General features: G+C 46.2%; 1 protein-coding gene across 3 annotated transcripts in view; it reads left to right on the top strand.

Annotated features, from left to right (window-relative positions):
- The window catches only part of LOC147081299 (TLR adapter interacting with SLC15A4 on the lysosome-like), a 74,721-nt gene extending 53,000 nt beyond the window's left edge, over positions 1-21,721 (top strand). For 2 of the 3 annotated variants that reach the window (XM_085980835.1, XM_085980833.1), the window contains one exon: positions 19,191-21,721. In XM_085980835.1, the coding sequence (XP_085836961.1) occupies positions 19,199-20,122 (924 nt within the window). In that variant the 5' untranslated portion in view covers positions 19,191-19,198 and the 3' untranslated portion in view covers positions 20,123-21,721. Of the gene's footprint in view, positions 1-1,645; positions 1,886-19,190 lie in introns of those variants that run through there. The other variant, XM_085980834.1, reaches the window with a different exon arrangement.
- The last annotated feature ends 984 nt before the right edge of the window (positions 21,722-22,705 follow it).

Here is a 22,705-nt window from a genome sequence, read left to right as displayed (position 1 = left end):
TAGTGTATGTACCCGTCTACCTTTAAGGGAACTATTGAATGTAACCGTTCACCTTTAAGAGAACTACTTTAGGTGTGGCACTATTTGTTTGGCTTCTGTATACTGTAATACCGATAGTGACCACACCAGTATATAAGTGTTGTGGCAGGATTGCTGGGGCAGATTCGCCCTGACCTTCGAATAGTAAAGACCTGTTTGTTTGTTACTTCTGAAGTCTGTGTATTATTTAACTGCACAACCCACAGACTTTACAAGGTGCACGCAAGACAATGCGTGTGCAGTCAATGGCACCCTGCACCATGGGGAAGCCTGCAATCAATGCAAACCCTCGTGCTTGGTCCACCTGCTTGTCTCTGGCAAGAGGGAATGAGATGAAGCTGCCTTTCTGTGTATAAAGAGCCTCGGCGACATTCCTTATGTAGCAGTGCACAGCAAACTGTGAGATATTGCTTATATCTTCAGCAGCAGCCTGGAAGGAGCTCGACACATAAAAGAGCCACGATCACCTTGACAGCCAATGCTGTCCTTGTCCTGCTTTGAAGTTGCAGTTGTGGCTGCAGCAGTTGGTAAATTTCAGTCACGACCTCTTTTGTGAAATGAAGACGTCTCAAGCATTGGTCCTCGCTGAAGTTGAGGTAAGAGAATTGGACCCTCTGAGGATATAGCCTCCTGCTGAGAGCCCTTCTCCCCCTCCTGCTCCTCCCTCTTCTAGCAGCTTGTCCTGCTCTGCGTGGCCTCTCTTCATTCTCCCAGTCATGTTAAATTCCCAGAGAAAACCCTACCAGGCCACCCATCTCTGGAAGCAACTTGTTTCAGCACAACCTTTTAAATGAACAGAAAAGTACTTCAGCACCAGCCAGACCCCTCCCTGTAAACCATTCAAACTTTAGTCAAGTATAGGAAAGCTCCAAAAACATGTACAATTGCACCAGAAGAAATAATCCAGCAACTAATCTGCAAGTAGTTCATGATACCTTTAAATAGCGCTGGTGATGGTCCTTTATTCCGTTTAATGTCACGTTCAGCTGTGCAAGATTAAGACAGCATTGGCTGGAGTGTGCAGTTGGTAAATGGCTTCAAATCAGCATTGCGCACTGTTTCATGTCATGCTCTGCCTACTCTGCATGCTGCCACCGGTCGTTAGGTGCACGTGCAAACCGCTTTACCAACATGGCATTCTGTGCACTTCCGTCTACGCGCGTACCTTGGACCTCATTTTCGAATGTTAGGTGGCTGCATAGTGCTTTAAAAATGGAGGCTACACAGCCTAATTTAGCCCCCTAAATAGCTTAACTATTATGATTATATTCTCCTGCCAGAACTTGAAGTGTTGGGACATAATGGCAATCTATGAAACTTCTTTAATGGCTTCTAGTCATGTTAGGCCCCATCACTATCACTAGTCTTCTTGGCAAAGCTTTTTATGCATCAAACAAGGTGATAACCTTGTTAAACTGTAACTATTCTCACTCACAGTCAATGGGCAGTACATCTAGTCCATGATTTTTGACACATTGAAAAAGATCTTGGATCTGAAGGGTTAAAGTGTCAGTGGTTGTAACATTGTAGACTTACAAGACAAGAGGAAGTTAATTGCAACAAGTCATGTGAACAGTTTCGTTCTGAGCAATTATAGAGTTGCAACAAACCCATGATTTTTTATATTGGGTGTTGACGTAACAAACCATGAACATATTTAAATAGCAGAGTGGACAATGGTTTCTTAAGATCGATGCAACTGAATTATTGACTACTATTGAAAAGAACTGATATTGAATAAATACACTGGGGCAAAGAATGACCTCTGTGTTGAGATCGAACGTTCATTAATACTCCATTGACAAGCAAAGCGGAAGAGGCCAAATTACAGAACTGCGTGAATCAAGTAAGTGCAATTTGCCATTGTTGTTTAAGGTTTTAGTTTTTCTGTACCTTTTTTGGCAAAGATTTCAGATAAGTTGGTATAACAGTAATAAGAAAGACTTTATCAAATTTACTGAGCGTTTCAGCCTGAATAAACTTGTATTTGATATGTTCATTGGGCTGCTTATTTTCAAATAGTGTCAAACAAATCTGTACGACAATTTATATTTTTGTTTAAATCAGCACTTGGGAGGGAATTTTAACCCCCCAGGATGGGCAGGAGAGAAGCGGGGGATGTTAAAATTTCAAAAATCTGAAACCCGACCCCCAACCTGCCTCAAACATGCCCACTTCAGTTTTAACAGAGGTGGGTAGGGGGGTGGGCGACTAACCTGCTCTCGACAGGTGGGTCAGTTATTTAAATATCTTAACGAGACTGCGTGCCTCAAATTTTAGCAGCTATTTAGATTTAACGGCTGCGGGCTGGATTTCCCAGGTCTCGGGAAACCTGGCAGCTGGAGGGAGGCGAGAAATGGCCGGATCCAGGGGGTAAGTGCCTTTCTAGCACTACTTGTGGGCCAGGAGGAGCAGGAATGCTCAACACACCCACCCGCGCCCCCACCCCGGTCTCCCAAGCAAACCTATTAATCTCCCCGCAATCAGCCTCCCTCTCTGCAATGTCTCCTACAGCCCTCCACTATCACTTCAACCCGTGACCCATGACCTCTCCACCGACCTGTGATCTTCCCCCGACTCACGATCTCCCTGACCTGCGATCTCCCCCTGACCCACGATCTCCTCCGACCCACGATCTCTCGCCCAAGCCACGATTTACCCCCCGACGTGTGATCACCCCTGACCCGTGATCCTCCCGCTGACCCGCGATCTCCTGCCCAATCTGCGATCTCTCGGCCAGACACGTGACCTCCCCCCACGTGACCTTTCCCCCCACGTGACCTTTCCCCCCACGTGACCTTTCCCCCCCACTTAACCTCCCCCCCCACGTGACCTCCCCTCGACCTCTCCTTCCCTTTGTCCTCTCTGCTCCAACACAAGCCTTCCTGTCTAACCTGGTTGGCTGCCGGCCAGGAAACCACTTCGACTACCCCGCCACCTTACCCCCAGCTCCCTCCCCGCTTTCCCATAAATATCAGAGCCTTAATTTCAATTAAAATTTCTAATTAAAATCTCCTTATGTTGACAGTACTGATTACTGGCAATACAGCAATGGGCTAACGTCCAGTACAGAATAATTCACTTGTATGTTTCCCACTTTAGTTTCTCTCTCTCTCAAGTTCTCTGTCCTCCTCTTCATGGCTCTGATCCATGCTGGAGAACGGTTCCACTGCAGGACCTGCTGGAGAATTTAAATAGTTGCACCTCCTCACAGCAATGGCATTCTGGCAAGTTACTTGGCAAAACAAGTGGCCTCCCCTTTAATGGCGTTTCAGGAGCAACTGTCTCAGCTCAATTGGCACTTCCCAATAACAACAACAACTTGCATTAACATAGTAAAAACGTCCCAAGGTGCTTCACAGGAGAGTTATAAAACAAAATATGACACTGAACCACATAAGGAGCTATTAGAACATAAGAAATAGGAGCAGGAGTGAGCATGAGATCATCTCTCATTCTTCTAAACTCTAACGAATATAGGCCTAGTTTACTCAATCTCTCCTCATAGGACAGTCCTCCCATCCCAGGAATCATCTGGTGAACTTTCGTTGCACTCCCTCTATGGCAAGTATATCCTTCCTTAGGTAAGGAGACCAAAACTGTACACAATACTCCAGGTGTGGTTTCACCAGCTCCCTATATAATTGCAGTAAGACGTCTTTACTCTTATACTCAAATCCTCTTGTAATAAAGGCCAACATACCATTTGCTTTCCTAATTGCTTGCTGTACCTGCATGTTAACTTTCAGTGATTCATGTGCAAGGACACCCAGGTCCCGCTGAACACCAACATTTCCCAATCTCTCACCATCTAAAAAATACTCTGCTAGGGCAAAAGACTAAAAGCTTGTTCAAAGAGGTAGGTTTTAAGGAGCATCTTAAAGAAGGAAAGAGAAGTAGAGAGGTGGAAAGGTTTTAGGAGGGAATTCCAGAGCTTAGGGCCTCGGCAGCTGAAGGCACGGCCGCCAATTGTGGAGCGATTAAAATCGAGGATCCGCAAGAGGCAACCAGGACTCCATGTGCATGGAAAGCACTTGGAAATTAAAGGGAGGCACTTCCCTCTCAAAGCTCAGCGATGTCAGGCCTCTCCACTGCCAGCACAAGCAGGCAAACACCACTCCAATTTGCACATCTCATCGAATCGGTACACTTTTGTGACAGAAATTCTGTGATACATTCGCACTGCTGACCATTCACTGATGGTTCTAATATCCTGGTGACATTTGGGTTGTAACTTGTCCCTTGTCCACTCAAGTGGGCTGGTAACTGGAAATATTTACTATTTTCCCCCAGCTGCAATATTGCAAATGAGTCAGTGATGTCATCCAATGAGTCAGGGACATCACTCAATGAGTCAATGATGTTACCCAATGAGTCAGTGATGTCACCCAATGAGTCCGTGATGTCACTAGATGGTGTAGATGGGTTTGGCTTTGATTTTGCTGTTTTGTGGAACAAAAAGATAAGCTGAGAAATTGCAGTGGGTATGTTATATGGTGTGCTCAAACATCTTGTGAAATATGTTTGTTTAAATCATGAGGCTCAAATTATCTCAACCTCATGATTTGCTCTTGGAAATAAAGCAAAAATGTATGTTTCACAGGAAAGCTTTCACCATCCTAGTTGTTTCATAATATTGGATTAAAAGTGTTCTATAAAAGAAGGGCAATCAGCTGCTACCGAGTCCAATAAAGTGTGATTGCTCTTGCCTCATTAATACTACGCATTTCTCGCTCTAGAGCGGCTCTTAGTTTGGTTGAAATCTGGTGCTGAGTACTCAGGTTAGAAAGGTCAATGCCACAATTGCACAGAGGAACATTGGATTGTTTAACCGAAAGAAGACCAAGGCCCATCTAGTTCACCTTCTACCATCCTGATAGTCCTGTGTTACAACAATAATGGAGATCTTGACTAACCATGGCAATCAATCTCGATCAATTTGTCGACAACAGACCCGACATGAGGTGAGGGAAACTCCAGTGGTGGAAAGCTTTGGGAACCATAGGTCCAAAGTCACCTATTCCTCCCAAGCATGATACACTTACACATGTCATATCTCAAATTACTCATGTACTGTATCGCAAAATATTATTTTCTGAAAGAAATCTTTCGAATTTGCATTTGAATGATCATAAGAACATAAGAATTAGGAGCAGGAGTAGGCCATACGGCCCTTCATGCCTGCTCTGCCATTCAATAAGATAATGGCTGATCTTCGACCTTAACTCCACTTTCCCGCCCGTTCTCCATATCCCTTGATTGCCATAGAGTCCAAAAATCTATCTATCTCAGTCTTGAATATACTCAATGACTGAACATCCACAGCCCTTTGGGGTAGAGAATTCCAAAGATTCACAATCCTGAGTGAAGAAATTCCTGCTCATCTCAGTTTTGAATCCTGAAACTATGGCCCCGATTTTTGGCTTGTGTGCAGAATAGTCAGATTTCCCCGAATGTGGAGTTTCTGACACACATAAAAAAGTGTCAGCCAGCTCCACGGAATTTTCCCTCAAGTGGCCAATTAATTCCCAGCATATGGGGAGCCTTGCTAATTGTCCAATTCGAGTCATAAATCCCCACAGTATGATGTCATCATTTGTGGTGCTTTCAAGGTCCATAGCAAGCACTGCATCCTCTGAAGGCTTCCAAATGAACCATACAGGATGGCAGAGGAGCCTGCAGCAGCTGTGGCCAGTGCCAGACCCCGAGCTGCCTCCAAATTCGACGAGGCTTCACTGCAGGCATTATTGGATGGGGTAAGCGCCCACAGGGAGGTCCTCTTCCCTAGGTCAGGGAGGAAGAGGCCTCCCACTGAGACCAATGCTGCATGGATGCAGGTGTCAGAAGATGCCAACTCGCTGGGAGTCACCAGAAGAACCTTGGCATTACATCTCTAACTCCTTCCTTTACTCACCCACAGTACCATCCAGAGCCCCCGTTCTCACTGTGGAGGAGGAAGAGGCTGTGCAGCCAGACTCCTCAGAGGAAGCTCCAACCTCTGAGGGTGCAGCGTCAGCAGAAGTAAGCGCACCCAGCACCAGCGCAGACACTCACACCTCAGGGGGACCTTCGGGACATAGAGTAGTGTTGTCACCTGGTGTTTCACAGCTCACAAGTGAGCCTCAGTGTTACGTCCGTGTATAATCAGACACAGACTGCGGAGAATGGTACAAAGGATGTTTACTCAACGTGGCTCAGACTGCAACTGAACTGTACAGATTACTACTCAGCGTTATATACAGGTGTGGTCACTGCCGGTACTACAGTATACATGAGCTGTACAAAGTAGTTCCCCCCTTAAAGGTACATACATTACAATTCCTCCCCTTTTAGATTAACAGTACCATAACACTCATTTAACAATTAAATATCAAACTAATTACAATTAACACTTTTAACATGCAACATTAGCTGAAAATAGTCTATTTATAAATTCAGTATTTGGGGAGGCTTCCTGATCCTTTCTGGATAGCGCCTTTCCCGAGTGTCTTGCTCTTGGTGCGGAGGCGATTCTGGCCCCCTGTTGTCGGTTGGTTCATCAGCTTCCGATGCTACTGTTTCAGGGGTAGATGCGACCTGTACGTCGGGTTCATCACCAGGTACGTATGGGCGAGGCATGGGGTTGACTTGTTCCTGTGACTCGAGGATCTGGTCAGCATGGCGTCTCACGATGCTCTCCCCAACGTCCACTGTGTACATTAGTGGGCCCTGCCGTGTGCATATCATTCCTGGCTGCCATTTTTCTGTTCGGTAGTCGCGGGCCAAGACTGGTTGCCCTACATTGAAGCTCCTTGTTGGCTTCTCATGGATGTGCTGGAATTGCTTACTCTCAACATCTCTTCGTACGTTTGGTCTGAGCAAATCCAGGCGAGATCTTAACCTTCGGTTAAAGAACATCATGGCTGGGGCCTGGTTGGTGACTGCATGTGTCGCATTCCGGTAGGCGAACAGGAAATTGTCCACCTTGTGCTGCAGCAGAATGTTGTCATTGTACATAGCCTTTATTGCCTTCTTAAAGGTTTGTACGAACCTCTCAGCCAATCCATTTGTGGCTGGATGATACGGGGCGGATGTGTAATGCCTTACCCCATTCTTTTTCAAGAACCTCCGGAACTCTTCGGACACAAACTGTGGTCCGTTGTCGGAGCAAATCTGTTCTGGCAAGCCATTCCTGGCAAAAATGGTCCGTAGGACTGCAATAGTTTTCTCCGTGGTGGTGGAGGACATTTTGATGACCTCAGGCCATTTCGAGTGCGCATCCACAGCTATTAAAAACATTGAGTCCATGAATGGACCAGCAAAATCAATATGCACCCATTGCCATGGAGATGAGGGCCACTCCCATGGGTGTAGAGGGGCCTGTGGTGGTGCATTTTGGACTCTCTGGCATCCTGAGCAGCTCTTGGTCAGGTCCTCGATTTGTTTATCGATTCCCAGCCACCACACATAAGCCCTGGCTAGGCTTTTCATTTTTACCCCTCCCAGATGACCCTCATGAAGCTCATGTAGCACTCTATCCCTTAACTTGGGTGGAATTACCACTCGGGATCCACACATCAAGGTCCCCCGGTACACTGACAGCTGTTCTCTCCTTGTCGAGAATGCTGGCAACAGTGAGTCGCCATGTGCTGGCCATCCCTTCACCGTCAAATCATATACCCGAGACAGTGTCGGGTCATTTCGGGTTTCCTTTTCGATACAAGCGTTAGTTACCGGTAGGTATTCAACTATAGTCGAATGGAATATTTCGACAGGATCCACTGCTGGTGCTTCCTCCGCAGTAGGCAGTGGCAGGCGTGATAGCCCATCAGCATTTCCATGCTGTTTCGTGCCCTTATATTCAATCTGATAGTGGTGTGCCCCTAGAAAAAGTGACCATCTTTGTAGTCGTTACGCAGTCATCACCAGAACGCCCTTCTTCGGATTAAAAATGGAGACAAGAGGCTGGTGATCAGTCAGCAAGGTGAATTTCTGCCCATGCAGATAGTGATTGAACTTTTTCACTCCCCACACTAGGCTGAGGGCCTCCCTGTCAATCTGGGCGTAGTTACGCTCGGCTGAGGTTAGTGATCGTGACGCAAAGGCTATTGGCCTCTCTGAGCCATCCGAGAATTTGTGCGACAGCACCGCTCCAATGCTGTAGGGTGACGCATCACATGCCAACCGAATTGGTAATGCTGGGTTGTAATGGGCCAATACCTCTTTCGATGTGATTAGTGTTTTGCTCTTCTGGAAAGCTCGTCTACATTCGTCACTCCACTTCCATGGCACCCCAGTTTGCAGTAGGGTGTTCAGTGGGTGTAGTATTGTAGACAAATTTGGCAAGAACTTATGGTAGTAGTTTACCAGCCCGAGGAACGACCTCAGTTGTGACACATTTTCCAGTGCTGGAGCCTTGACTACTGCCTCAATCTTCTCTGGGGACTTATGTAACCCCTCTTTATCGATAACGTGGCCACAATACGAGATCTGTTTGCTAAAAAACTCGCATTTGGGGTGGTTAGCTCGGAGCCCATATTCCTGCAATCTAGTGAGCCCCTGCTCCAGGTTGGCAAGGTGATCACTGTCATTTTCGCCCGTGACCAGGATGTTGTCCAAATAACACTGGGTCACTGGGATCCCTTGCAGGACTTGTTCCATTGCCCTCTGTCAAATTGCCGGGGCTGATGCTACCCCGAATACCAGCCGATTGTATTGGTAGAGACCTTTATGGGTGTTGATTGTGAGGTATTTTTTTGATGCTTCTTCTACCTCCATTTGCAGATATGCCTGGGCCAGATCAATCTTAGTGAAGCATTTCCCTCCAGATAGCGAGGCAAAAATATCTTCAATCCGCGGAAGTGGATATTGTACGGTGTGAAGGACCGGGTTCACTGTTACCTTAAAGTCCCTACGGATGCGAACCTTCTTTGGTTCCCCAGGCGTGCTGCTCAACGACTTTTTCTTCACCGGGACGATGGGTGTAGCCCACTCGCTCCAGTCTACCTTGGATAGTACACCTGAACGTTCCAGACTCTCCAGCTCTGCTTCGACGGCTGGGCGGATCGCATAAGGTCTGGCCTTAAAAAATTTTGGGCTTGCATTTTCTTCAATTTTAATCGTCGCTGTCATGCCTTTTAGTGTTCCGAGTCCTTGTTGGAACACTTCTTTCGCGTCAGTTAGGATATTTGACAGTCGTCCAGGTGTGACGTCGTCATCCTTTTTGTCAGCCACAGTCAGTGCCTGTATGGAATGCCAATCCAGTTGTATTTTCCGGATCCATTCACGTCCCAGTAATGGTGGTCCTCCATCTTGCAATACATACAGGTCTAGTTTTGGTGTTTCCTTACCATTATATATAACAGTCACCCTTATTTTTCCTTTGGGGTAGACTTTTTGCCCCATGTACGTCTTCAAAATAATTTTTGTGTCTCTCAAGGGTATGTGTGAGAATAACCGATCGTAGTCCCGTCGGTTTATGACTGTTAGGGCTGATCCTGTGTCCAATTCCATCTTTACCTGGACTCCTGCTATCTTGAGAGTGACCCAAATGGTTCGGTGATCCTCCGTTGTGATCACATTATGTCGTTTCAGACAACTCATTTCCCTGCTTTTGGAGTCGTTATCACTCTTTTGTTCGTCTGAACTATTCTCCGTCATCTTATGTACCTTCTGGTACTTTCCTTTGGTAGGTTTCTTATTGCTGGTTTTCTTTCCCGACCTGCAGAATCGTGCTATGTGTCCTACTTTTCCACACTGTCTGCACACTTTGTCTTTGAACCAGCAATCATTCTGGTCGTGTGTTGTTCTGCCGCAGCGATAGCACTTCTCTGTTCCATATGACATTTCGTTTGTGAATATTCTTGCGGTCTCTGTTGTATCTCTGCAGCGCCCTGTGCTGCTGCTTCATATGATACCGCAATGCTGAAAGCCTTTTCCAGCGTAAGGTCCTTTTCAGATAAAAGCCGTTTCTGGGTTCTTTCACTTTGAAGCCCACACACAAACTTGTCCCTTAAGGTATCTGCCAGTCCCGCTCCAAACTGGCAGTGTTTCGATAGTTTGCGCAGTTCTGTTAAATAATCAGCATTGCTTTCATCCTTATGCTGGTTCCGTTTGTGAAACTTGAATCTTTCTGCTATCAGCTGCGGTGTGGGGTTTAAATGTTCCTTTAGTATCGTTACTATGTCTTCAAAACTCTTTTCCATTGTCTTCGTTGGGGTTACTGAATTTCACAATAAACCATACGTCTTTGCACCCATTAAATTCAACAATACCGACGCTTTCTTGTCATCTGACACCCCATTTGCCTTGCAGTACACCTCTATTCGTTCGACATATGTAGTCCAATCTTCGACTTCATTGTCAAATGCGGTGATACTGCCACTCTTTGGCATTTTGGGTGTGGTTTAAAATGGCGTCTCCCAATGGCTTAAAATGGTGTCTCCCGCGCTTTCCTTCCTCCCCCACTGCTGCCGACGCCGCTCCCGGCGGTTCTCGTGGCAATGGCGGCGCCCTGTAGGTTTCGCGCACTTCCCTCTCCCTCTCTCCGACGCTGCTCGGCCCCTGAACACCGGCTGCGCCCTGTGCGCTCTGCCCTCTCTCTCTCTCCCCCGTCGACGCTGCTCGGCCCTTTGCTGTGCCGCTCGGTCGGGCTCTAGCCCACCGCTGTCCGGGAAGGGTCTGCGCACTACCTGTTGCCAGCCCGTTTCGCTGGACCACCTCGACTGGAAAGCCAAGCCTGGCTCTCAACAGCCTCCCCTGCAATTCTCGAGTCTCTGCTGGATGACTGGGCGGTTGCCCGTGGTCGACGCCCGAGTCTCTGGCCTTGACCTCCAATCCACTGATCTCCAGGAATGAATCCCCGGGAGGAGATGCAGAGTTGCAGGTAGGTTCGAACCTGCCTCGTCGCCAATGTTACGTCCGTGTATAATCAGACACAGACTGCGGAGAACGGTACAAACGATGTTTACTCAACATGGCTCAGACTGCAACTGAACTGTACAAATTACTACTCAGCTTTATATACAGGTGTGGTCACTGCCGGTACTACAGTATACATGAGCTGTACAAAGTAGTTTCCCCCCTTAAAGGGACATACATTACACTCAGCAGATTCTGGAGACAGGGACAGCAGTGGAGAGTCCTCGTCGGAGGGCGCAGGACTCTGCCAGCTCAGCTCAGCTGCGCTGCATGTCGACCCCTGCAAGAGAAGAGGTGATGGATCTCCATGCACAGATGCAGGAGTCTCTGGCAGGTTTTGTCTCCAGGGTCGCTGTGAGTGTGGAGCGAATGGAGGAGTCCATAGCGACCATGAGCAGAGCCTTTGTGGAGTCATTGGCACATGAACGCATCACCATGGAAAGGTTGGCAACCTCTATGCAGGAGATAACTCGCCAGGGTACGGAAAACATGGTGAGTGCTCATAAGATAATGACATCTCTTGAGGAGCGTTGGCCACCTGTTGAACAGAGAAACCAGATCTTCATGGAAGTCCTTCTGAGTAGGACTGCCAGTGCAGAAACGGGTCCCACTGGCCCCCTAAAGCGCAGCAAGGAGCTCTCAAGCCACTTCCAAGCGCTGGCCCCTTCTGGCCTGTGCAGCTTCAGGTGAGTGAGCAGCAGCCTGGTGCTCCTGGTGCTTATCCTGCTGTTCCTGGTTTTGCTGCTGCTGCCTCTGCTGTTGGAGATCCTCTAATGCCAGGAAGGGAAGGTACCAAAGGCCTCCCATGCTTCTGGCAGATGCCTCCATTGAGGAGGTGCTGAGTTAGAGTGGTGAAAGGGGCTTCCCAGGAGCTCACACTGGAGAAGTGTGTGAGGCTCCAACTTTCTACAGCTGCTCCTAAGGCTTCAAAAAGTTCCCTCAAGCCTTGATCAACAAGGTCCTGCAGCCTGCAAATGCTGCCTATTTAAATCTCTTCAGCCCTCAGCGACCTGCTGCTGCAAGCAAGCAAGCCAGCTGTTTTCACGCCAGCTCTCAGCAGCCGGGTTCCCCGCATGCGGGTTTCAGGTGGGGAAAGCCCCAAAGTCGCAATGGCACGGGAAAATCCACTTCAACAAGCAGATAATTGCTTGTTAGTGCTCCGACGACCAGTCCCGCCAGCGGCGGCCGGAACTGAAGCGGGGCGTGCGGAAACGGCAGTCCGAAAGTCGGACGGGGCGGGAAATCAGGCGGGGGGGGGTCCCGACCTGCCTTTTCGACGATTTTCAGCCCCCGGCCGCATGAAAAGCCGCCCGACGGCGGCCAGAAAATCGGGGCCTATGTCCCCTAGTTCTAGACACTCCAGCCAGGGGAAACAAGCTCTCAGCATCTACCCTGTCAAACCCCTTCAGAATCTTGTATGTTTCAATGAGATCACCCCTCATTCTTCTAAACTCCAGAGAGTATAAGCCCATTCTACACAATCTCTCCTCATAGGACAATCCTCTTATCCTAGGGATCAATCTAGTGAACCTTTGTTGCGTGTATGTCCTTTCTCAGATAAGGAGACCAAAACTGTGCACAGTATTCCAGTTGTGGTCTCACCAAAACCCTGTACAATTGTAATATGAGTTCCTTACTCTTATACTTCAACCCCCTTGCAATAAAGGCCAACATGCCATTTGTCTTCCTAATTGCTTGCTGTACCTGCATGCTAACTTCCTGGGGGGAATTTTTCAGGGGGTCAGCGGGTGCATTTGGTGGTGGATCGGGGGGAAAATTTTTTTGACAGTGGGTAGGGAACTCGCTGTCAACGCGCCGCCATGCTAGTTTCCCAGATGTCAGGTCTATCATCGCTGAACAGACCTGCAGCAGGGGAGGCAATTTAGGTGATTAAGAGCTTGTTAACAGCCACTTAAAAACTATTTTGAGCTCACCGTTAAATTTTACAAGGTCACCCACGGGTTCCACGCTGCTCGGGGATCATGTCAAGTAAGCAGGTCGGGAGTTGTGTCACCATGAAATCATCTCTTAATTTGACAGCTGCAAATGTGCTATAAAAGCTCCCATTTCATAGCTGTTCACTTTCCAAGGTCAAGCTGATGCTTACTGCATTTGGAAGACAGATTGAGCTTTATGCAGGTTGCAAGTGTTTGGAGTAAACTCTGTATCCAGTGTCACCTCATTGGAACAACCTCTCTCACCATTGACAGATTGCGTCTGTCATCTCAACCTCACCTGCCATCTATTACATCAGCATCGGTGCCCTTGAAACTATCTCACCTTGGTCCTCAGAATCCCACCACGATCAGCCCCAACACCAGCAGCACCAGGCACACCAGCAGCACCAACAACATCATCAACCTCTCCACAATCACCTGATGCTGCACAGGACACAGGGCACCAGCAGCCAACCACATTGCTGGCCGGAATGCCCTCACCATGGCCATATTTACTTCACTTGATGCTGTACACCCTGGCTGCCACATGATATGTTAGGTTGGCACCACCCCACCCCAACACCATAAAACATCCCTACAATGCCCAAGCCATTCCTTTCACATTCATCGCAATTACGGAAGGGGGTGGGGGGGGGGTAACCGTTATGCCTCACCAGTCACTGCAACTCACTAAGCCACTTCCAAAGGTGCACACAAATCTGTCCAAGAACGCAAAGTGTTGAAAATAAAGATTTCAATGTTTGACAGCACATTAACAGAAACTTCACATGAACATTGGCTAAAACACACAAGTGCCTACCCTTGTGTGTTGTTACTTGGTATGATTGGACTAGGATGAGGGTGAGCATGAGGGGTGGCTAGTGAGATGGGGAAGTGATAATGTAGATAGAGAGGGATGGGTGCAAGGTAAGCTGGTGTGAGTAAGGTTGTGCAGGAGTAGGGTAAGGAAGGCAGAGTGATGGGGATGTGATGAGTGGCACAGCAGGATGAGGTTGAATGTGGCTTTGCAGTAACATTTTGTGATATACTGAGATCATTGAAAGGTTTGCGCCACTGCAGCCTGCTTCTCCTAATAACATCCCTGCTTGTGTCATCCAGTGCAATGTGCAACCAGGCTGTGTTGATCTCCTGGGGAAGGTCTCTTCCGCCCATGGGAAGGGAAGAGGACCTCCCTGCGTGCTGTGACTCTCTCCATAAGCATATGGAGGGTGTCATGGGAGAGCCTGGGTGCAGGCATGCACCTTTGTGCAGTGCTTGTCAGTATTTGCAGCACCTCAATGCTGCAGAATACTGACAGCACAACTGTCAAAATCAATTTGCGCATGGTCCCTTTAAGGAAACCGGCTGATGACGCGGCATCAAATGATGTCATCAGACCCACTTCCTTCAATTGGCCGGCAAATGCACTGGGCAAGCCCAATCAACGTAAAGTCACTTTGGACATCGGGCTGGAGCCAGCAGCGGGGTCGCAATCTGCCACCAACCCCGGACACATCAGACCCGCCGAGGTAGGCGAAATCGCGGCCTCTGTGTTTCCTGTACGAGGACACAAAAATCTCCCTGAACACCAACATTTAATAGTTTCTCACCATTTAAAAAATATTCTGTTTTTCTATTGTTCCTACCAAAATGAATAACCTCACAACACTATCTGCTTCCCGCTATCTGCACGAGAATGGAATTGGTTTGATTTTGGTTTTATTTCACTACAAATTTCTATTGCATGCCAAATAAAGCTTGAAACCATGGTGTCACCATACAATCGCAGCAAAAGGGAATTGGAGAAAAAATTGCAAGGATGTGGGAAAGAGCTGTGGAGTGGGACTAACCGGATTGCTCTTCTAAAGAGCCGGTGCAGACTCGAATGGCCTCTTTCTGTGCTGTACTATTCTATGATTCTAATGCAGTATAAGGCAAACTGTCAGCATGCTTTAATGGGGCATATTGGAGGAAGTGACCTTTTTTAATTTGCTAAATTCTTATGTTAATAATTTGGAACATTTTATTCAAGCTGAGTTGATTCGTAACCCAGTTGACTGGGCACAGCAGCAGGGGGCAGGGACCCTGGAAGTAACTTTCAACTTTGCCCCTTGGGTGATAGCCTGCTGGAGTGGATCGACTGCCCGTTATACAACCCGCCCGATTTTTGTTCCACTGATTTCAATGGAACAATAGCGCAGGTTTATAAGGGGTGGTGATCCACTTCATCAGGTTATTGCCCATCGGCCATATTGTAAATTACCCCTGCCCCGAGCCCAAACTCCAACAAGACTCACTCAGCCTTTCATTCCTCCAGTGAATGATTTGAGCAGAGCGAGCCAGAGTCTGCAGGAACTGTGTCCAGTGCTTGCCACACCATCACAAGAACTGCCTTTGGGCTATTGCTAATAAAAATGGAACTCAACACTGCCTTATGCTACCCTCTGATTAACATGATATAAGTCCTACTCTCCCTTTAATAGCTCCAAATTACAATTCTTCGACAGCACCTCCCAAACCAGTGACTTCCAACACCTAGAAGGACAAGAGCAGCAGGCGCATGGGAACACCAGTACCTCTAAGTTCCCCTCCAAGTTACACACCATCCTGACTTGGAATTATATTGCCGATCCTTCATCATCACTGGGTCAAAACCCTGGAACTCCCTCCCTAACGGCATTGTGGGAGCACCTTCACCACACGGACTGTTGCCCAGGCCCCTTGCACCTGGAATTTGTTGTGTAACTGTTCCTTGCAAGACTTCATTCCAAACACGGCGTGGCATCTTTTAAGTGAGAAAGTTTGTGTGTCAGTTTCTTAAGATAAGGAAATATGATATCAAGTTGGATTGGGAATTTCCTCAGCGATGTTTCCGCTTTGCCGCCGTAACCATCACTGGGATTGTGGTGATGACCACATTTACACACTTCTGGCAAAGTTACGTTGACGGAGAGGGAGCAGCTCTGAGGAAATTCCATGCCCAAAGAATTTGGAAAGCGGCGATTCCTAAAAGGAAAACAGAATCAGCAATATTATAAAGCGAGATACTGCTGAATTTTAATTACCGGATATACGCAAAACTCTTTACTTCAAACTGCAATTTTTTTCCCCCTCTTAATCTGTTCTTTGCTGAAGGCAGGACAATCCTCTGGTGCCTTTTTCAACCTCAGATATCAGTTTGGCTCATTTGTGAGCACTCTTTCATCCAGGTCAGAAAGTTGTGGGTTGAAGCCCCACTCCAAGACTTGAGACTAATAGTACACTGAGGAATTGCTGCACTGGTAGAGAGGCACCGTCCTTCAGATGAGATGGTAAACCGAAGCCCTGTCCATCTGATCAGGTGATTGTTAACGATCCCATGGCATAATTTGAAGAAGAGCAGGGAGGTTTCCTGGCCAACCAAAACCACCAACAAAAGAAAGATTGATTATCTGGTGTTTACAGGATCTTGCATTGCGCAAATGGCTGCTGTGTTTGCCTACAATGATGCATTTAAAGTAATTGATAGTCTGCGCTACATAAATACTAATACAATAGCAAAATACTGCAGATGTTGGAAATCTGAAATAACAACAAAAAATGCTGGAAACACTCAGCAAGCCAGACAGCATCCATGGAGAGAGAAACAGAATTAACTTTTCAGAATTGGAAAAAGTTAGAGATGTAACAGGTTCCCATGCAAGCGCAGGAGATGCAACACCTGCCCTTTTACCTCCTCCCTTCCCACTGTCCCGGGCCCCAAACAACCCTTCCAGGTGAAACAGCGATTTACTTGTACTTCTTGCAATTTACTATACCTTATTCTCTGCTCACGATGCGGTCTCCTCTACATTGGGGAGACCAAACGCAGATTGGTTGACTGCTTTGCTGAACACCTCCGTTCAGTCCATAAGGGTGACCCCGAGCTTCCGGTCGCCTGTCACTTTAATTCTCTGCTCCAGTCCCACTCTGACCTCTCTGTCCTCGGCCTCTTACACGGTTCCAATGAAGCTCAAAGTAAGCTCGAGGAACAGCACTTCATCTTTCGATTAGGCACTTTATAGCCTTCTGGACTCAACATTGAGTTCAACAATTTCAGACTATAACCCTGCCCCTATTTTTTCACATAGTAATGGTTGATGATTCTGCCATCCCCATTTCCAACATTTAATCTCTCCTGCCTTCCACCCTAGCACAGATCGTCCCTTTTGTTCTTTCCCTGCCTCTGCACCTGCTTAAAATCTGTTACATCTCTAACTTTTTCCAGTTCTGAGGAAGGGTCACAGACCTAAAACGTTAACTCTGTTTCTCTCTCCATGGGTGCTGCCTGGCCTGCTGAGTGTTTCCAGCATTTTCTGTTGTTACTACATAAATAAATGCTAGTTCTTTTTTTTCCATAGCTGTCAACTTGCCTGAAACATTAGGCGAGGAGCACATATGCAGTCAGACCCGATGCTGCTGGGCCTGGTAATTGGCTTCTCCTCATCTGCTCACTTGCCTTACTACCCAATGCTCTGCCAGCTTAAATCCTGATGTTCTGTTCTCCCTGTCTGCCTTTCCAATTTGTAATGCTCTGCCTGATTCCCAATAATTGGACCCGCCATGTCCATGATTGTTGAAGTCTATGTGTTACAGTTGCTAGTCAGGGTGTACATAAAACTAAATTGAAATGTTATCCGTATGAAAGGTGGTTTTCTACTGGCCCAGCCACTGGTATGTTAATATGTGCCATTTCAAATTTCCCATACTCCATTGAGTTGCTCAGCAGTCACCATTGCTCGCTAGATCACAATCAGCTGACTTAACTGGATGAGATGTTAAACCGAGGCTCTGTCTGCCCTCTCAGGTGGACGTAAAAGATCCCAAGGCACTATTTTGAAGATGAACCGGGAGGTTCTTTTCAGTGTCCTGACCAACATTTATCCCTGAACCCAATATTACTAAAACAGATTATCTGGTCATTATCACATTGTTGTTTGTGGGAGCTTGCTGTGCGCGATTTTGACTGCATTTCCTACATTACAACAGTGACTACACTTCAAAAGTACTTAATTGACTGTAAAGTGCTTTGGGTCGTGAAAGGCGCTATAGAAATGCAAGTCTTTCTTTTCTTCTAGGTTGTTGCTGGAACCTGGCCTTGATTGTCTTTGCCTCAATTGGGCAGGCTTGCTGCTACAACTTGCTGACCAGTAGTGCACATGTTCATACTTCAAGCCAATTGAATGCACTGATTCAAATCTCCCATGTACTAGGAGCCACGGTGATTAATGGGGCGAGTCCCTAGAGAGTGGCAAATTTGAATAGGCTAATTACAGCCAGAAACCCATACAATGCAAAAGCAAGTTTCTCAGGTTCAGGTGTGTTGAAATATTAATACTAAAATGGCAGTTACTGCCCCAAGTTGATGGCTAAGCACCTAGGTGGCCATCCTTCACATCTGATCTTGGGCGCCACTGAGTCAGAAGGTTGTGGGTTCAAGTCCCACTCCAGAGACTTGAGCACAAAAATCTAAACTGACACTCCAGTGCAGCACTGAGGGAGTGCTGCACTGTCGGAGATGCCGTCTTTCGGATGTGATGTTAAACCGAGGCCCCGTCTATTCTCTCAGGTGAACGTAAGAGATCCTGTGGCACTATTTCAAAGAATAGCAGGGGAGTTATCTCCGGTGTTCTGGCCAATATTTATCCCTCAATCAACATCACTAAAGCAGAGTATCTGGTCATCACATTGCTGTTTGTGGGAGCTTGCAGTGCATAAATTGGCTGCTGCGTTTCCTACATTATAACTGTGCCTACACTTTAAAAGTACTTCATTGGCTGAAAAGTACTTTGGCATGTCCTGAGGTCATGAAAGGCACTACATAAATGCAAGTCTTTCTCTTTTTAATTAGTGTACCATGGGGACACTGTAGTGGAGATCAATCTTGTCCTCACTCAGCATTTAGCAAGGCCCATTGTTTAGTGGTCAGGTGTATGGATCCTAGGGGTAAAGTTCAGCGGGAGCTCCTCCTTCTCGCTCAGCCACCATGACTGTGGCTGAAGTTCGGCAGCATCCCCATTTATGCGTGTCAGTGGGCTTCCTGTCAAACTACTATTGGCGGAACAGGAGAAGCTCCAAGAAAATTCATTGCCATGGGGCATTTTTTTTTATCATGCGTGGTTTTTGTACTCTCTAGCCCTGGAATGCTGTCACCAAATTTAATTACCCTCAGTGCCACCCAAGACGATAAAAAGTCTTACTGATATACATTGCTACATGTAATAGATTTTTGATGACTGTCTACCTCATTTATCGTTGACTTGCATTTGGCTAATAAGCAACTTTGTGTTTTAATAGCGCCTGTCATGTTAGCCGAAGGGTTCCTCACTGGGATTGGTTACAGCAACCACCACAGGGAATGCACCCACCAGCAAAACTGTGTAAACTCCAAGGAGGCAGCCAGGACCAGCACCAGCTCCTGGGAAGAGCTCCTCAGCTCATCGGAATTCACAGAAGACATTGAACACGAGCTGCACAGCGCAAAAGAAAACATTGAAAGCAAATTAGGTACCTTGGGTAGCACCATTCAAGAGAAGGGAGAATCACTGCCGGTTCAAAGTGAAGAGGAAGCAACAGGAGTGAATATCAGGGCACCCGTGTCTAAAAGAAAGACGTCTGACATTTTAGACATACCAAAGAACTCCATACACGTTGAAAGCAATTTGGATTTGTACCAATCTTGGTCCACCACTTGCCAGAGTTACACAGATTTACAGATTGCAGGAGATAATGTTACACCCAGCAGTCCTACAAGCTCATGCTGCTTTATGGGTGATGATTACGAAAGCTGCAATTGGCCCACCCTTCAGATAGAGAACCAATCTGTGTGGCCGTCAATACCTGACGCTCGGTGTGAAGGCCTGCAATGTTCTAGAGCGGATACGTTCTTTTTCAGCGACAGAAGCATCGCCCTTCAGAAAGAACCATTATCCAATTCTGTTCTAAACAACTACATGGAGCAAAAGATTACGGAACTGTATAAGCAGTACCTTGAGGACAGCATGACAAAGTGTGCATCTCCAACAAAAATACTGGGCTCCCACTTCCTGATGACCAACATTGATCAAATTAGCCTTCAGATTTCTCAGGAGAAAAACATGGAGCCCACAAAAGCTAAGGACATTGTTCTAAACTGCCTTCTGAGTGTTGCTTGTGCAACCAATTCATCTGATATCTGTACTCCTAACTTGCAGATATCAAACCAGCACACTGATGAGCTAGCCCTATAATTTTAAACTTGCTTATAAGCAGAATTGTAATCCGGATGATTTTTTTGTTGAGCAAGTTTTGAAGCCTGTCTTGTATCTCTAATTTAAATGGATGATCGGTCCAAAACTGTGCAGTGACATTCAAGAATGGCATTGAGTAACATTTAACACAAACATCCCCTTTGGCTCTAAGCTGCTCAATCCATTAATTAGTGAGGAATGAATCTTCTTATTGTAGAAAATCTTTTACATGTATTGCACTAAACTGGATTTTTCAATGTGACACATTTCCTGCTGAATTAAATCCAGCAGATTAGAAAGTAACATAAAATTAAGTGTTAGTTATATACATTGTGCTTCGGACTTTATCCTATTGTTCCAGCAAAAAAAAATCTGATGAGTAGAATTACAAGTACCTTTAAAATTACACCATTGGTTATTAGTATACAAATACTTAACGAATTCTTCAGAAATTTCTTCCCCCACTGTTTTAGTAAAAGTGTTAACCTAATTACTGCACAATTTCAGGTGACTGCAGAGGTGAAATTCTGCATCTCAGAAATTTTTCTGACAGTCAAATGATACTCCACACCGGTCGACATGTTCAATGGGGTCAGAGGTTATGGTTGCCAAAACAGTCGCTTAAACACTAATTTATTAACTTGGGGGGGGAGGGGTGGAGAGTGGCAGTGGTGGTGGTGGCGGTTGATTCAGTTCGGAAGGTCAGGTTGCAGCTCCATTATATTTAATGACTTTCCAGACTCTGTTGCCGATAAGACCAGCTCAGAGCTGACAGGAAAGAGGTGCTCAGGCCTGCAGGATATCAGGGGAGAAGATGCTGGTATGGGCTCCAACATCCAGCCTCAGTGGTACCCAACTTCATCATTGGTTCTATTTCACTCATTCAAGCCAATGAGGTCTTCACTTCAGCCAGCACTTGGTCCAGTATATTATGGATGTCAGAGATGGAGGTACTTATGTCCAAGGTGCGGGTAACCAGCTGGGATAGATGTATCCAGGGGATCATAACACTGTGAACATATTGCTGGTGTTTCACTACCATCAGTCTACAGATTATTGGTCTCTCCAGACCAACCTTCTGTACTGGAAGTCCTACATCCTCCATGTTTCAGCTTGTGGAGATCCAGGTGACTGTCGCTGTGCTGGTGCCAGGTAGTGGCAGCTTTGTAATCCAGTTGTGCTTGGGGTCCACATGGTGCAGTTCTGTAGAGCAAATGCAAGGCTTGATAATATTTGGTTACTGTACATGTGGCGTATGAGAATCGAAACTGTGTACATAATACATGACTGGTGGGGTTGCCAACACTGGTTTGACGTATTCCTGGTGGTCTGATCATGTGACATCAGATCATGTGACATTGGATTATGTGACATTCAGTCACATGACATCCGCTCATGTGACATCAGCCCATAGTTTGCAACTGTTATTGTATTATTGCCCCACTGTTTCTAATACAACCTTGACAAGTAGATGATGCATACAGTTTGTAAATTTGATCCTTGTCTCTGACTTCAAAACTCAGACATTGATTACATGAGAGGAAATAGTTTGGGTCTAGCAACAAAGATAATAAAACTGTATTTCAAAACAAGACAAACATGTGTTGTCAGTTAACCAGGCTGTGCAGTTTCAGAACTCTGATTTATTTATTTCCTGATACTCAGAGCAGGATTAACATTCTTGGCCATTTCTTTAATAGTTAGGTCGCCATCAAACCACCAGAGAAGAGCAAAATGAGTGTTATTACAGGTGAGTCCTGATTGGCCAGATCTCTGTTGGAGAGGCTGAAGCAGTATTATAGTGCAGATCAAACTCACCCAGCAACAACTGAAGTTAGCATCTTTATTTAAATATAAGAGTGGCAAGATTAACATTCCCATTTTATAAAAGTGGAAAACATCTCGGTAAATTGCCAGTCAAATTTCAACGGAACGGTGCTTTCAAAGATTTAGGGGGTTTTGTCTCTCACGTCAACCTCTTGCGGAGTTAGTCATTGTGCCATCAGAAGAGGGTTCAGGAAAAAGCCAGTCGACTTTAACATTCAGATATCACAGCACTAAGAACAACAGTCTGACCTTTCCGAAATGCCTGCTAATTTGCCCATTGAAGCCATTAGCAGCCTCCTGAAGAAAACCTTTACCTCCTTATTTCCAAGAGTAAATTTAAATACTTTGCTATAATTTTGAAAATCTCTTTCCTGAAATGCAACATTTTCCCATTAAATGATAACTATATTCAGTGGATTTTTTGAGATGCAAAGGTTTTAACTGACAACTTATTCAGAGAGGCTGTTGAATGAAGAAAGACAACTCACTAAATTCACCAGACATACATACTTGTGTAGTTAGGAGCACAATCAGGAAAATGCGCTGAAAATTCCACTGGTTTTGCCAAGGTGAAGATAAGCCCAAGTTTCCGCGAAAACCCATTAGCATAAGCCCGAACATAAAATCTCACATCAAGCAGCAGTATCGATTGTACTCGCTTATTGACTGGAACCTGAGCAATGCGGCCTCAAGGTTACTGAATTAGACTAAATTAAACTGAAAATGTATTCAAGTAATTTCTGCAGCTAAAGAAAC

This window comes from Somniosus microcephalus, unplaced genomic scaffold, assembly GCF_052327205.1.
Source record: "Somniosus microcephalus isolate GS21.2 unplaced genomic scaffold, FLI_Smic_1.0 scaffold563, whole genome shotgun sequence".
Classification (NCBI taxonomy): Eukaryota; Metazoa; Chordata; class Chondrichthyes; order Squaliformes; family Somniosidae; genus Somniosus; species Somniosus microcephalus.
Note: the sequence above shows the minus strand (reverse complement) of the source record. Positions and strands in the feature narration are given on the sequence as shown.